At 35.5% G+C, this 16,808-nt stretch overlaps 1 protein-coding gene across 5 annotated transcripts in view; it reads right to left on the bottom strand.

The window, feature by feature from the left end:
- VPS13A (vacuolar protein sorting 13 homolog A) overlaps positions 1-16,808 on the bottom strand; it is a 247,632-nt gene that overhangs the window by 186,119 nt on the left and 44,705 nt on the right. For all 5 annotated transcript variants that reach the window (XR_008686092.2, XR_008686091.2, XR_016037846.1 and 2 more), the window contains exons 10-17: positions 16,305-16,362; positions 12,623-12,750; positions 12,337-12,443; positions 10,427-10,598; positions 9,868-9,930; positions 8,280-8,409; positions 7,384-7,478; positions 6,885-7,027 (exon numbers count right to left, since the gene is read on the bottom strand). Coding sequence is in view for 2 of the 5 variants with exons in the window: in XM_055426921.2 (XP_055282896.2) it covers positions 6,885-7,027; positions 7,384-7,478; positions 8,280-8,409; positions 9,868-9,930; positions 10,427-10,598; positions 12,337-12,443; positions 12,623-12,750; positions 16,305-16,362 (896 nt within the window). In the remaining 3 variants the exon portion in view is untranslated. The remainder of the gene's footprint in view (positions 1-6,884; positions 7,028-7,383; positions 7,479-8,279; positions 8,410-9,867; positions 9,931-10,426; positions 10,599-12,336; positions 12,444-12,622; positions 12,751-16,304; positions 16,363-16,808) is intronic.

Genomic DNA, 16,808 nt, shown 5'->3' with positions numbered 1-16,808 from the left:
ATAATGGACAATTGTCATTCCGTATTTGTTCGTACCACATAATATAAAACAAGAGTGAATCATGATGTAAATTATAGACTTTGGGTAACTATGTCAGCGTATGTTCAGTTTTAGTAAAAATGTACCATTCTGCTAAGTGGAGTTGATATGAGGGTATTTATGAGTAGGAACAAGATTTATTTGAGAAATGTCTACACCTCCCTCTCAATTTTCTTGTAAACCTCAAACTGCTCTAAAATAATAAAGACTTCAAAAAAAAATTAATGTACGAGTATTGTCACTGAAAGTGGCAGGAAACGGTGCTCAAATAATCAAGTTTCCCCACTGAAATAAGCATTAACCTAGCAAAAACTCCTAAAATCAACTTTTTTGCAAGTCTGGAATTTAATTTAAAAAAAACAACTTAGAGCAACCAGGGAAAAGTTAAGCAAAAGACAGCTGAATTTCAGAAAGGCAGCCCTTTGGCATTTCCACTTAACTGTCCATCATCCCCATTCCCTAGCAAAGCAGTAACTATAGGGACAGTGGGCCATATTCCTGGTGTTTCCCGCTGGAGCCAGGGGACTAACAAAAGCTGCTATGTTATGAATGTCTGGGGCCTCAAAATTCATTTGCTGAAATTCTAATGCCTAATGTGATGCTATTTAGACGTAGGGCCTTTGGGTGGTGATTAGGTCATTAGGGCAGAGCCCTCATGAACGGGATTACTGGTCTTCAAAAGAGGCACTGAAGGCTCCAGGAGAGATGATAAGCCGCTGCTGCTGCTGCCCTCATGGACTCCAGGAGCAATCTTGAGCTGCCACTGCCACCCTTGCAGGTTCCAGGAGTGGTCACGAGCGACCTCCAGTGCCATTGCGGGCTCTGGAGGCATGCACGAGCTGCCACTGACACCAAGAGCCCCAGGAAGGGGCACCAGCCACTGCATCTACACATCACCTATCAAGATAACAGCCAGCACACGCTGAGAATAGAGGCAGCAGACATCCATGTTAAAAACAGCCCTTGCACCAAATATATTATTAATCCCACACAAGCAACACAAGAATGCCCCCACATATAAAAAGCCCTCACAGAACAGAGTAGACAGTTGTTTTTCCTAACTTTACATAGTAAGAGAAATATAAGTAAAATGAAGAAGCAGAAGAATGACTCCCAGTAAAAAGATCAAGAGAATTCCCCTGAAAGAACAATGACACAGATCTCTTCAGTCTAATAGACACCAAGTTTGAAAGATAAAATTAAATATAAAATAAGATAAAAATACTTAAGTAATTAAGAGAGGCTATTAATAGAAATGCAGAGTGCTATAAAAACAAAATAAAAACTATAAAGGGGGAGGCAAGAAAAAGTAGAAAACTCATTTACTGAGATGGAAAGCGAGCTAAAGGCAATGTACAGCAAAATGAATAATTCATAAGAATAAGCAATCTGGCAGATAGAATAACGTAAATCACCCAATCAGAACACCAGGTGAAAGCCAAATAAAAAAATTTAAAACAATATAAGAGACCTATGGGATAATATACAATCTACACATAATAGGGTTTTCAGAAGGGGAAGAAAGAGACAAAGGGATTGAACAAGTATTTGAAGAAATTATTGAGCTGAAAACTCTCCAAACATAAAGAAGAAAACAGAAATCCAGGTACAGGAAGCACAGAGTCCCAAACAAGATACACCCAAACAGAAGTATACCAAAACATATTATAATAAAAATGGCAAAAGTTAAAGACAGGATTGTAAAAGTAGCAAGAGAAAAACAAAAAGTTAACTGCAAGGGAATCCCCATAAAACTATCAGCTGATTTTTCTACAGAAATGTTGCTGGACAGAAGGGAATGGCAAGATATATCCAAAATCCCAAAAGGGAAAAATATGCAACCTAGAATACTCTGACCAGCAAGGTTAGAATAGGAGAGAAAAAAAAATTTCTCAGATAAGCAAAAAACAAACAGATACAGAGATACTAAACCCACCTTGAAAGAAACATGGAAAATCTTTTCTAAATAAGAATGTAGGGGAAAGAAAAAATCACAACTATAAAGCAAATCACTTAAATAAGCTAGTACAAAAAAAAAATAAGCTAGTACATTTTTTATGTAAAAAAAAAAAACAATTTCATGAAAACAATGATAACCCCAATGGAACAGTAAAAGGATAAAGATTTAAAAAAAAAAAAGGACATCAAAAACAGAAAATGTGGGGAAGAGCAAGAAAAGGTAGATTCTTTTTTTTTCTTTAGAATGTGTTTTAACCAAGCAGTTAACATACTTGAAAAACAAGGCAATCTCAAATCAAATGTACACAACAGACTGACTAAAACCAAAAATAAGAAAATATAAACATAAAAGGAAATCATCAAACCACAAAAGAGAAAAATGGGAGGATTCCCTGGTGGTCAAATGGTTAGAACTGTGCGCTCTCCAGTACTGCCAAGGACTGGGGTTTGATCTGTGGTGAGGGAACTAAGATCCCATAAGTCACGTGGTGTGACCAAAAGAAGAAGAAATATAGCATCAACCAGAAACAAGGTTTCAGTTCAGTTCAGTTGCTCAATCCTGTCCGATTCTTTATGACCCCATGAACTGCAGTGTGCCAGGCCTCCCTGTCCATCACCAACTACCAGAGTCCACCCAAACCCATGTCCATTGAGTCAGTGATGCCATCCAACCGTCTCATCCTCTGTTGTCCCATTCTCCTTCTGCCCTCAATCTTTCCCAGCATCAGGGTCTTTTCTAATGAGTCAGCTCTTTGCATCAGGTGGCCAAAGCATTGGAGTTTCAGCTTCAACATCAGTCCTTCCAATGAACACCCAGGACTGATCTCCATTAGGATGGACTGGTTGGATCTCCTTGCTGTCCAAGGAACTCTCAAGAGTCTCCTCCAATACCACAGTTCAAAAGCATCAATTTTTCGGCTCTCAGCTTTCTTTATAGTCCAACTTTCAAATTCATACATGATTACTGGAAAAACCATAGCCTTGACTAGATGGACCTTTGTTGACAAAGTAATGTCTCTGCTTTTTAATATGCTGTCTAGGTTGGTCATAACATTCCTTCCAAGGAGTAAGTATCTTTTAATTTCATGGCTGCAGTCACCATCTGCAGTGATTGTGGAGCCCAGAAAAATAGTCAGCCACTGTTTCCCATGTATTTGCCATGAAGTGATGGGACCGGATGCCATGATCTTAGTTTTCTGAATGTTGAGCTTTAAGCCAACTTTTTCACTCTCCTCTTTCACTTTCATCAAGAGGTTCTTTAGTTCTTCTTCACTTTCTGCTATAAGGGTGGTGTCATCTGCATATCTGAGGTTATTGATCTTTCTCCCGGCAATCTTCCGGCTTCTGCTTCCTCCAGCCCAGCATTTCTCATGATGTACTCTGCATATAAGTTAATTAAGCAGGGTGACAATATACAGCCTTGACATACTCCTTTTCCTATTTGGAACCAGTCTGTTGTTCCATGTCCAGTTCTAACTGTTTCCTGACCTGCATACAGGTTTCTCAAGAGGCTGGTCAGATGGTATGGTATTCCCATCTCTTTCAGAATTTTCCACAGTTTATTGTGATCCACACAGTATGACATAAATACATGTCTATCAATAATTACTTTAAACGTCAATGGCCTAAGTGCTCCAACAAAAGAGTGACAGAGTGAATAAAACAGCCTACTATATGCTACCTACAAGAGACCCACCTTAGGGCAAAAGACCCACACAGATCAAAAGTGAAAGGACGGAAAAGATATTCCATGCAAATGAAAATGACAAGAAAGTGGGGGGGTTACAAGTATTTTGTCTAATACTTCTATTAGACAAAATAAACTTTAAAACAAATGCTGTGGCATTTATGTAAATTATAAAAGGATCAATATAAGATGATTTTACACTCATGAACATACATGCACCTAATACAGAAGCACCCAAACACATAAATACTAACAGACATAAAGGGAGAAACTGATGGGAATACAGTAATAGTAGGAGATTTTAACACCCCACTCACATTAATGAAAAGATCTTTGAGACAGGAAATCAATAAGGCAACAGAGATCCTAAATGACAAAATAGAACAGTTAGATTTTTAACTGATATTTTCAGGACTTTACATCCAAAGACACACTTTTTTCAAGTGCATGTGGAAGACTCTCTAGGACTGACCACACACTAGGGTACAAAATAAGACTCAACAAATGTAAGAGTAAAGAAATTATCTCAAGTAATTATTCTGACCACAAGGAAAAAAAGGAGCATCTTTGGCAAGTGGTATTGGGAAAGTTGGACAGTGGCATGTACATCAATGAAGTCAGAACATACTCTCACACCAAGCACAAAAATAAACTTAAAGTGACTTAAAGACTTAAACATAAGATATGACTCCATAAAAGTCCCAGAAGATATATAGGCAAAGCATTCTGTTATATAAAACATACCAATGTTTCCTTAAGTCAGTCTCCCAAGGCAATACAAATGAAAGTAAAATACACAAATGGGACCTCATCGAGCTTAGAAGCTTTTGTACAGCAAAGGAACCCAGAAAGAACAAGAAGATAATGAGGACTGGGAGAAAACATTTGCAAAGATGTGAATGACAAGGGCTTAATTTCCAAACTATACAACAGCTCATATAACTCAATAATAATAAGAGCATAAAAATCCAATAAAAAAATGGGCAGAAGATCTAAATAGACATTTCTCTAAAAACAGACATACAGATGAGCAACAGCACGTGAACCAATGCCTAAAAACACTAACTATTAGAGAAACACAAATCAAAACTACAATAAGGTACCACCTCACACTGGTCAGAGTGGCCATCACTGAAAATCTACAAATAACAAATGCTGAAAAGTATGTGGAGAAAACAGAGTCCTCCTACAGTGTTGGTTGGAATGCCTATTGGTACAGTCACTATGGAAAACAATATGGAGATTCCTCAAAAAACTAAAAGTGGAGTTGCCATATAATTCTGCAATCCCACTCCTGGCATCATCCAGAAAAAGCAAGATACACATACCTCAATGTTCAATACAACACTACTTAAATAGCCAAGACATGGAAACTACCTATAAAACAGATGACTGGATAAAGAAGATGTGGTACATATATATAATGGAATACGATGGAATACTATTTAGACATAAAAAACAGACAATGTCATATGCCATATGTCAACATGGATGGACCTAAACACTATCATGTTAAATGAGGTAATTCAGGAAAAGACAAGTACCATATGATATCACGTATGTGGAATCTAAAATATGACACAAATGAACTTGTCTACGAAACAGAAATAGAGTCAAACTTGTGGTTGTTGAGGGGGTGGGGTGGATTGGGAGTTTAGGATTAGTAGATGCAAAGGATTACATAGAGAATGGATAAAAAAAGAGGGCCCTACTGTATGGCACAGGTAACTATATATAGTGTACTATGATAAACCACAGTAGAAAAGAATATGAAAAAGAATATATATATATATGTATAGCTGAGTCACTTTGCTGTACAACAGAAATGAACACAACATTGTAAATCAACTATACTTCAATGCAAGTTTTTTAAAAAATAAAAGAGAAAAAATGGGCAAAGGAATTTAATAGTTCTAAAAATAACTATACAGAAACAGCCAATAAATACATGAAAAGATGCTCAACATCATTAGCCATCAGGGAAGTGCAAATCAAAACTACAGTGAGATACCACTTTACACTTATTAGGATGGCTAAAATCAACAATCAAAAAGAAGAGTAGGGAAGGACGTAGATAAGTGGAAACCTCACACAATGCTGGTAGGAATATAAAATGATGCAGTTGCTTTGGAAAACAGTCTGGCAGTTCCTCAAAATGTTAAGTACAGTTACCATTTGAGGCAACAATTCCACTTCTGGGTAAATACCCAAGAAAATCTGAAAATTGTCCTTATAAAATATTGCTCACAGCAGCATTATTCATAACAGCCAAAAGTGGATACAAACCAAACCATCATCTGATGAATAGGCAAACAAAATGTGGTATATTCATATAATGAAATATTAGGCAATAAAAGAGTGAGGTACTAATTCATGGTATACCATGGATGAACCTTGAAAATATCATGCTAAGTAAAAGAAGCTTGACAGAAAAGACCATGTATTATATGATTCAATTAATATGAAATACCCTGCTGCTGCTGCTGCTGCTGCTGCTAAGTCACTTCAGTCGTGTCCGACTCTGTGTGACCCCATAGACGGAAGCCCACCAGGCTTCCCCATCCCTGGGATTCTCCAGGCAAGAACACTGGAGTGGGTTGCCAGAAATACCCTAAACAAACAAATTCTTAGAAAGTAAATTAGCTTTTACCAATTTTACACTGGAAAGAAGGAGCAATGGGGAATGACTGCTAATGGGTATTAGCATTTCCTTTTTGGGGTGTTAAAATGTTCTGAAATTAGGTAATGATAATTACTGTACAATGTTGAATAAACCAATGTGAATTCTGTATACATTACAGTGTGACAAAAGTAACTCATACAATTTAATGGATAAATTGTATGGTACATGAATTATAACTCAATAAAGCAATTTTAAAACAGAAGGTAAAATAAAGACATTCCCAGGGAAAAACAAAATTGGTAATGCTATTTCTTCTTGAATAGTGTGACTGCTGACATTTTTGTATTATTCTTTAATGTCCTTCATGTTTCCTCTGCATAAAGTTTTCTATTCAACATGTGCTATTTTAATAATCACAAAATATATATATTAATGAAAAACACCAAGTTCCTAAAAATACAAAAGAATAAATTAAACCAAAGTATTCTTTACAAAATACCGTATGACTCTAATCTACATTTCAACCTTACAATGAACTTTTTTCTTATAGATAAGAGAAAATAAATGAATACTTACTTAACTGCTTGTGCTCCTGGTCTTTGCACAATCAAAGTGCTAAATTCTTCCACTACAATATCTAGCAGTTCAGGTTTTTGTTGTTGTTCTCTTAGAATAATAGACATACTTTTCAGGTGAACAAAAAACTTCATTGCTTCAAACTAGAATATAAAGAGGAAGAAAATGAAAAAAAATTATATATCTATAATACTCCTATTTATACAATTTATTCTTTCCAAAAACCAGAAAAATACATCAAAAACAACCTTTATATATTAAAGGATCACCAATAATACTAAAACTAAACATAAACTAAAATTAAACATAACATAAAAATTTTTAAAAAGCCACATAACACTAAAAATTTTATTCCTACTGTGGAAACTCTAATAAAAGCAATATTTACAGACTCAAAGTAAGATCACAGAACAAGTCAGTAACATGTATTTCTGAAAGGATTAAAACTAGGTGAATCTACCAATAAATACTCAGATATAAGGCAACAAAATATTTTTACTGTTTTTGGCAAGGTTGGATCAACTGCTGTTTCACTATAGCCAATTGCTTCATACAGCAAATTTTTTTCTTTAGGTGTCAATATTTCTTCAAGACCTACAAATCATAAAGAATGTTTTATGTTATTAACTGGTAACAAGATAAAACCAAATTTAGCTGCTTTTAATAATGTAAATTTTACTCTTTTTTATAATACCTTTAAGAAATTATATTCACGAATGCTACGATGGCATTGCCAATTTTAGGTTTTTTTAAAAAATATATAAATGACTAAATACATAAATTTAGCAATATAAATTTCTAAATGTCTGTATTAAACACACAAAATAGCTACCCGTATTAGGTACTTAACAGCACTATGCTAGTCAACATAAGTAGCATACAAAATACGAAATATTAATATCATGTCTACCTATTTTAAAGTCGATAAAATTGAGTTTTAGAGAGCTTAAATTTGCCAGAGTCATATTGCTAATAAATTATATATCCAGGATATAAACCTAAGCCCCTAAGTCTCCAAAGTTATGATGTTAAGCATTTGGTTGGGAAGTAAAAATCTTTTCAAGAAATAATTTCAATGAAAATTTAAAGTGGTTTATACTCTTTTGAAACTTTTATTTATCACTGTGCTATACACACTTACTAAATCTTCTAGACATAATGCTCTTCTGAAAGCATTAGTAAGATTTTAAAAATTTTATTTGATTTTTGACATACATTTAAAATTGTATTAGTAATTTTACTTATAGTAAGAATTACTTATCATATGTATATATACTTTCAATGTCTATTTAATGAAAGAAAACCTCCTGCAAAACTTAACTTCACACTTGATGGTTAGCTACACTACCACAGCTTGATGATTAAGTGCACTACTGTAAAATGAAATGAACGTACTTCCAGGTTTAATATCTAGTTGTTGTTTACTATGCGATTCTGACCAATTCCACATCCAGCTAAACCATCCTTTATTACCCTCTTCCTCTTCTGCTCCTTCTCTGAAAATCCTGTATCCAGCTTTCTTTACCTAAAATAAATAAATTTTCAAATAAATAACAAATTATCCTTTATTTAGCAATTGAAAGAAACAGGGTATTTCCAAAACTTATCTACTTTAGTGGATAAGTATAAACAACAATCATACCGACAATAAAATATAGTAACTGTAACACTGGCCAAATATCAGAATTTAGAATTATCTGGTATTTAGCACACTGTCTTACATTCCCTGGTGGCTCAGACAGTAAAGCGTCTGCCTGTAATGAGGGAGACCCGGGTTCGATGCCTGGGTTGGGAAGATCACCTGGAGAAGGAAATAGGAACCCACTCCAGTACTCTTCCTGGAAAATCCCATGGATGGAGGAGCCTAGTAGGCTACAGTCCATGGGGTCACAAAAAGTCGGACACGACTGAGCGACTTCACTTAGCACACTGTCTTATAAGCAATAATAATTGGGAGGGGGGGTGGGAATTGGCTTTTCACCTTTAAGCCCAATCACTGAGAAAGAATTTTTCCCCCACTGAAACTGTCTTGAACAGATGTGGCAAATAGATGGTTTAAACAGATGTGGCAAAAGAATACATCAAATTTTCTTGTAATATGGTGTTTTCATTCAGACACTTAAGTCATGTCCGACTCTGTGACCCCAAGGACTGCAGTGTGCCAGCCTTCCCTGTCTGTCCTTCACTATATCCTGGAGTTTGCTCAAATTCTTGTTCACTGAGTCAGTGATGCCATCCAAACATCTCACCCTTTGTCACTCCCTTTCTCCTCCTGCTCTCAGTCTTTCCCAGCATCAATCAGGGTGTTTTCCAGTGAGTTGGGTCTCTGCATCAGGTGGCCAAAGTATTGGAGTTTTAGCATCAATCCTTCCAATGAATATTCAGGGTTGATTTCCTTTAGGATTGACTGGTTTGAGATCCTTACTCTCCAAGGGACTCTCAAGAGTCTTCTCCAGCACCACAATTCGAAAGCATCAATTATCTGGTGCTCAGTCTTCTTTACAGTCCAACTCTCACATCCATACATGACTACTGGGCAAACCATAGCTCTGACTATATGAACCTTTGTCAGCAGAGCTTGATGTCTCTGGTTTTCAATACACTGTCTAGGTCTGCCATAGCTTTTCTTCCAAAGTGCAAGTGTCTTTTAATTTTGTAGCTGCAGTCAGCATCACCGGTGATTTTGGAGCCAAAGAAAATAAAATCTGCCACTGTTTCCACTTTTTCCCTGTCTATTTGCCATGAAGTGATGGGACTGGATGCCATGGTTTTAGTCTTTTGAATGCTGAATTTCAAGCCAGCTTTTTCACTCTCTTTCACCCTCAACAAGAAGTTCTTTAGTTCCTCTTCACTTTCTGCCATTATTCTCATAATGCAAATAAGCAAATTTGAACCCCTTTTAGGAAATAGTATAATACAGCACAATACCAATAAATTCTATATATAGATTTATTTTACTAATTGAAAGATAATTTGGAATTACCTCAACTTCTGCCTGTTGTCTTGCTATAGTTATATTAAATACATCCAAAGTCTTTTCCAACTCCTAAAAATATAAATAAAATGTTTACATAACTTTATATAAATAATTTTCATATATGCTCTATAAAACTGCTGCACTAAAGAAAATATAGGAAATTGAAAACAAGTCATCCTTCAATATGATATTTCTCTTAAATTCTGAGAAGCAATGCTTGTATATATGTCAGCTTGGAAATTTGGCTTTGAAACCAACACGGAGAAGACTGGAATCAATGTAACAAATACTTTCTAGGATTCTGAAGTTTATAAATGTCATAATAATGTGAGGTTTCAAGTTACTATTTTCATAAACCCAAATCTCTCCAGATTGAGAAGAATCTCAAATTCATGATCACCAGAGTTTCTATCATCCAACTGAAGTTAAGGAGTATGAAAAAGTCTAAGTAAAAGAGACAGAGAATGACCAGTCAAAATTAGAACAAATAAGTATGAAGTGTTAATCCCTAAAGACTGAGGACTTAAGTATTACAAAATATTCAACAAATTTTTATAATGCTAACCTCCAAAGAGTTCAGAAGTTCACCAGATGGCTTCTTACTTGTTAGTTTTTTTTTATACAGTTCTTTATATTGCTTCATTTTTTGCCTATGTTCTCTAATATGCTTCCAGGCCCACATCCGTAAGCGGGGGCGAATGTTCACTTCAAGAATACCACGTATAGCATAAGCCCACCTAGTTAAAACATAAAAACAAAAACTCTCCCTTTAAAAATACCCTCAAACCAACAGTATGAAATATAACTGACATCACTTCTGTTCTAACATACATAATACAGAGACTGTGAAAATATTATCTAGCACTTGCTCCTTACCAACCCTATTTATTAGTAATTAATTAAGAACACAATATTTAGTCTTATCTTTTTCCTAAATGAAAATAAGCAAAATTACAGAATTTTGTTATAACACAGTTCTACCAATAAACTATTAAAGTATTAATTGTCAACTAGCCCTTTAGCCACCTGAATAGGAGTTAAAATAGTCAACTGAAAAAGTAACTGCAACTTTGAAAAACTAGGTAAGACCTTAGTAACTAAAAAAATAAGACTACTTCTTAATTTTTAAAAGGGGTTGCACTTTACAGACTCCCATAACTTTTTCAGATTTATAACAGATAGAGTGTTCGGATACCAAAGTTTGAAAACTAAAAAAAGACATGGTTGAAAAAGAAACTGGGATATGTTTTTTTAGTAATTTCAAAAATACAGTAAATGAATAGAATGCTAGTATTTCCAGTTGTAAATTCATTATCAGTTCAGTTCAGTTCAGTTGCTCAGTCGTGTCCGACTCTTTACAACCCCATAAATCACAGCATGCCAGGCCTCCCTGTCCATCACCAACTCCCAGAGTTCACTCAAACTCATGTCCACAGAGTCGGTGATGCCATCCAGCCATCTCATTCTCGGTCGTCCCCTTCTCCCGCCCCCAACCTTTCCCAGCATCAGAGTCTTTTCCAGTGAGTCAACTCGTCGCATGAGGTGGCCAAAGTGGCCAAAATTCATTATAAAGAATCCTTAAGTCAATTTTAGTAGTGTAATAAGCAAAAGCCACTACAAGTGTTTCAGGCCAAATATAATATAGCTTATATCAGCCTTTAAAGAGAGTATCTTAAAATTCTTAAAAAGTCAAGAAATTCACTTTTATGCTGTCATTTTTTAATACAACTGGAGACATATTAATGCCACAGTCATTAGTATCTGTAAAAGTTCCCTGGGCAATAAATAATGTGCTAAAAAAAACTTCACTGAGCAATTCCACTTCTGGGTATTTATGTGAAGAAAATGAAAACACTAACTCAAAAGATATATGCACCCACATGTTCACTGCAGCATTGTTTACAAGAGCCAAGATATGGGAACAACCAACTGTCCATAGATGGATGAAAGGATAAAGTATACACATACAAACACACACACACACACAAATGCTATTTAGCCATAAAAATGGAATAAAAAATTGGCATTTGTTACAACATGAATGAACAATGATGGGGATTATGCTAAGCGAAATAAGTGAGAGAGAGACAAATACTGTAGGATTCACTTATATAAGGTTTGTTTGTTTTTAAATGAGCTCATAGATACAGAGAATAGACTGGTGAAAGATAAAAGGAGTGGGTTGGGGATGGGCAAAATGGGTGAAGCAGGTCCAAAAAACTTCCAGTTATAATATAAATAAGTTATGGGCATATAATGTACAGCATGTTAACTACAGCTAATAATATTGTATGGCATAATCTGATAGTTGCTAAGAGCAGACATTAAAAGTTCTTGTAAAAAGAAAAATAGTTTTGCTAACTATGTGTGGTATTGGACATTAATGACTTATTGTGGTGATCCTTTCTCAGTATGTACAAATATCCAATCATTATGGCGATTATACTTCAATTTTAAAAATTTAAAGCATATTACCATTCTTTGGCATGGTAACGAAGAGGTACATCAGGTTTGAATTTCCTGTATGGTAGATTTTGCGTCATCATATCAACCGATTCAAGAAGTTCCATAAAACTGAAATACTGAAGAATGAAAAAATTAAATCTTTAAGATGTTTTTAATTGTCAAAGATAAAAATTAAATTACTAACTTATTTAAGGTAATGTTTATTATATACCATTATGAATCTTAACATTTAAAATCTTAGCTCTGCTTTTATCAAACTATAACCTACAATTTAAAATTTCATTTTAAAAATCACCTGTGGTTTATTAAGTTCAATTGTTATGTCATGTAACTCAACATCCAGGTCTATTTTGGGGGCAGAAAAGTCAAAATCCGATCTGCGATTCATCTGAAGTTTGGCATTAGCAGATATGGGGCGAAATACTGAAAAATAACACAAATTTTAAAAAATTATATTGAGTTCTTTTTCCAAGTTGCAAAGTGCTAGAGAAATCAAGCTAAAAATACTCATTTTCATTTCTTCTATACCGTTTCCAGTTCCCAGATTTCCATACTGCTATAACTTGATCAGATGAATTATCCCTTAGTCTTGAGGAGTCTTTTACCTTTATCTATAACCCATACTGCTTTTTGCAAGTACAATAAAAGCTAACTGAACTCCCCCTCAAAAAAAATAAATAACCCTAAGAAGCAGGAACACGCTCTAAAAGGCAAAACAGTCCAACAAGACAGTTCTAATGAAAGTATAGTTTCAAGGAATGAATGCATATCAGAAATGCTAAGGGGAAAAATATTTTATTTAATCACTGACTTTCATTATGTAACTGTAATTCCTGGATATAAGGTCAGTGTCTCTGTATCCATCTGTTCCCCCCTTTTAACTTGAAAAATGAGGAGAGAGAAGATGAGAGTTTGTCCAGGATAACCTTCTTGGCTCAATCCATAATTTAAAATTTCTCTTAACCCTTTACATTTAGCACCAAAAAGTATAAGAATAATGCAGAGGGACACTAGTAATAGCAGAATCTAGAAAAAGATCAAATTAAAAGTTAATGGGTATATAAAAATAATATATTCCTCTTGTTTTACCCATCCCTAAAGTACAGCACTGAATTCAAAAATACTTTTAATTTGAATTGAACAAAAAGATATTTATCAATAGGAGACCAGTTAAATTTGCTATGGTACATCTACACAACAGAATACTATACAGTTACAAATGAGAAAAATTTACATGAGGAGATCAATCCTGGGTGTTCATTAGAAGGACTGACGCTAAAGCTGAAACTCCAATACTTTGGCCACCTTACGCGACAAGTTGACTCACTGGAAAAGAGTCTGACGCTAGGAGGGATTGGGGGTGGGAGGAGACGGGGACGACAGAGAATGAGATGGCTGGATGGCATCACCAACTCCATGGACATGAGTTGGAGTGAACTCTGGGATTTGGTGATGGACAGGGAGGCCTGGCGTGCTGTGGTTCATGCGGTCGCAAAGAGTCGGACACGACTGAGCGACTGAACTGAACTGAAGTAGAAGGATACTAAAAGAGAAAGCTTCAAAAGTATATGTATAAAGCAATAGTATCAGTATTTGAAAAGTAAAATTATTCTTCTCCCCCAGCTTCAATTTTTGTTACATAGAAAACTATACCACCCACTATACCCTCTCTGGTTGCGGGTATATATTATTATATATATAATCCATCCCTAGGCTACACTCTCTCCCATCTTTCTCAGACTGGCTCCTGACAACTGGAATTTCTGAGTGATTTCAGTATACAAGTGATTGTTGCAGTATCATAGTCTCTCAGTTCCTTAAATTCTTTTGAGCTCACCTCACCCACTAGACTTAAGCATTCCAGTATCCTCAACCTCTCAATAAACTCAGTTTCAAACATCCAATTCTACTAACACCACCTCTAGTAATCCAATACCAAATCTTCAAGTCTTAAGGGCACTACCATTCATTGTGTGACTGGGAAAAAAACAAAATCAAAGTGATTGGTCTCACATTAATGTCATAAATCACAAGTAGGCACTTAATGTGGCTGACTGATCACACACCATTCTTTCAGTCCAAAGATATGCCAAATCCATACCACAGCCTGTTTTGTATAGCAAGTGAGCTAAAAATAATTTTTACACTTTTAAAGTATTGTTTAAAAGAAACAGAAAAACATGTGACAGACTATATATTCATGACCTGTAAAATGTATGTCTACTACATGGCCCTTTGCAAAAAGAAAGTTAGCCAACCCCTACTCTGGCCCAGTGGTTCTCAAATTGTAGCATTCCTCAGAATCACCAGGACAGCTTGTTAAAGACAGATTGCCGAGCCTCACTCTCAGAGGCTCTGATTAAGCATGCCTGGGATGGGCCCAAGAATTTATATTTCTAACGTGGTTCCAAGTGATACTAACACTGCTAATCTGAACCGCACTTTGTTAACACTGCTTTCGCCAGCATTCTCTCACTCTCCTACATGGAGATCTCATAGTTCCTCCTCCCTCCAAAAACCTCTAATGCCTTAATTTTTTAAAAAAAGAAAGAGTTCAGAAGAAAAAATAAATCCAATTAACTCCAATCACCATATTTATTTCTTCACCCGACATCAAGACTTCTCTCTTATAATTGAAATCTATCGTATAAACAAACTGACCATGCTCCTCTCTGTGGCAAAGCACAATTCTACCTTCTTTCACCCGCATCAATACATAAATAATCACACTTCACTTACTTTCCACGTTCTAAGGATCATCCCAATCTTAGCCAATTAACAAGCTACTATCTTTCTTTCCCATTATATAAAAAACAAAACAAAAAAACAAAAAGAAATCCTTCATTCATCCTTTCCCCTCCAGTGTGTCAGTTATCCATTTATTGCTATAACCTCCAGATTACCCTTCCCTACCTGCTCTGAACCCTAGACTTGCAGGCTCATTCTTTAGAGTTCTCTTTGTTAGCCAATCCTTTAAATATTTTTTTCTTTACCAGTTAACATAACATTAATGCTGGTCAGTAGAGGACATGGGAGAGATACTGCAGAGGGGAAGGAGTTATGCTTTGTGGTACTACTGTGCTCTCTCAACAGACTCCTGCTGTGCCATGGTGCTCCAATACACAGCTCCTAAAGAAAATGGCTTCTCCAGTGTCCAGGTCCTGCAGCACAACAGATTTCTTCAGCACTAAACTCCTGAAGCACAGAGCACCACCCAAGAGCCAGCAAATTCTCTCAACACACTGCTCAGGAGGTTTTAGAGTGGAGTGCCTTTTAGAGACAACTCTCCACAAGACTTCCTAATGGGTCAATTTCCCAAGAGGTCCTTCAGGCTAATTTACAAGTTTTACCAATAGGGCATCAGAGACTTTCCTGCCAGTCAGTGACCCACAGCGATCTCCTCTCCAACAAGTTCTGCAATCCCCTCTCCAAGTTCTAGATCTCAGTGTTGAAGAAGACAGATGCACTTCTTTGGGCACTCCACCTAAGTCCTAGGGTAAAGGCTATTTCTTCTAGCTATTGGGATGGCCAAAAAGTTCACTCAGATCTTTCTGTAAGATGCTATGGAAAAATTCAAACGAATTTTTTGGCCAACGCTATCCTACTCTTGTATTCTTTAGCGTTCTCTTTACTCTTTGTTAGCCAATCCTTTGTTACTCTAATCCCCTGTTACATTTAGTAATTCTTCATATTTTCCCTTCTCAAATTACTATGTGGTTCCTGTCTCTTCATCAGACTCTGAATGAAACAGCCAGAAATGACAGTAGGGTAAAGGAGAAATAAGTCAAAATTAAACTGATAGATTTGAGAATCAACACACATGATACAGCAAAGTATTTTGCTTTTGTGTGTATATTAGAAATACATTTAATTTTATGAGAAAATTAACATGAAATACCACAGTGACATCAACAATATTCATTTCAAATTTATACTGATTACTCTAATTGTACATTTATCTTATGAAATTTACTTACCAAAATCATAATCTTCTGGAACAATATTTTCATCAACAATGCCATTCCTCAGGCTGCTCTATTAAAAGTCAAATTGATATGACTTATATTCATGCTAATACTAGTATATGCAAAAATGTTTAAAAGCAATTTTAAAGAATAACTCAAACTTAGGAGAGCATAGCTAAGAAAATATTAAAGTGACTAAACACTATTTCATCAAACTACTATTATGCAAGAAGGCTCTAGAAATTATTAAGATAGGAATGTATTTATATATATTTGTATACAAGCACATACCCAAAATTTCATAAAATTCACCATCTCTTTAAGACAAACAAAGTGGGTACAAAAGTAACATATCTCAATATAATGAAGGTCACAGATGACAAGCCCACAACTATCATCATACTCAAGGGTGAAAAGCTGAAACCTTCTCTTCGACGATCAGGAACAAGACAAAGATGCTCACTTTCACCACTTTTATTCAACACAGTATTAGAAGTCCTAGCCAGAGAAATTAGG

This window comes from Moschus berezovskii, chromosome 7 (genome assembly GCF_049115385.1).
Source record: "Moschus berezovskii isolate FMDL1 chromosome 7, NW_MosBer_1.0, whole genome shotgun sequence".
Classification (NCBI taxonomy): Eukaryota; Metazoa; Chordata; class Mammalia; order Artiodactyla; family Moschidae; genus Moschus; species Moschus berezovskii.
Note: the sequence above shows the minus strand (reverse complement) of the source record. Positions and strands in the feature narration are given on the sequence as shown.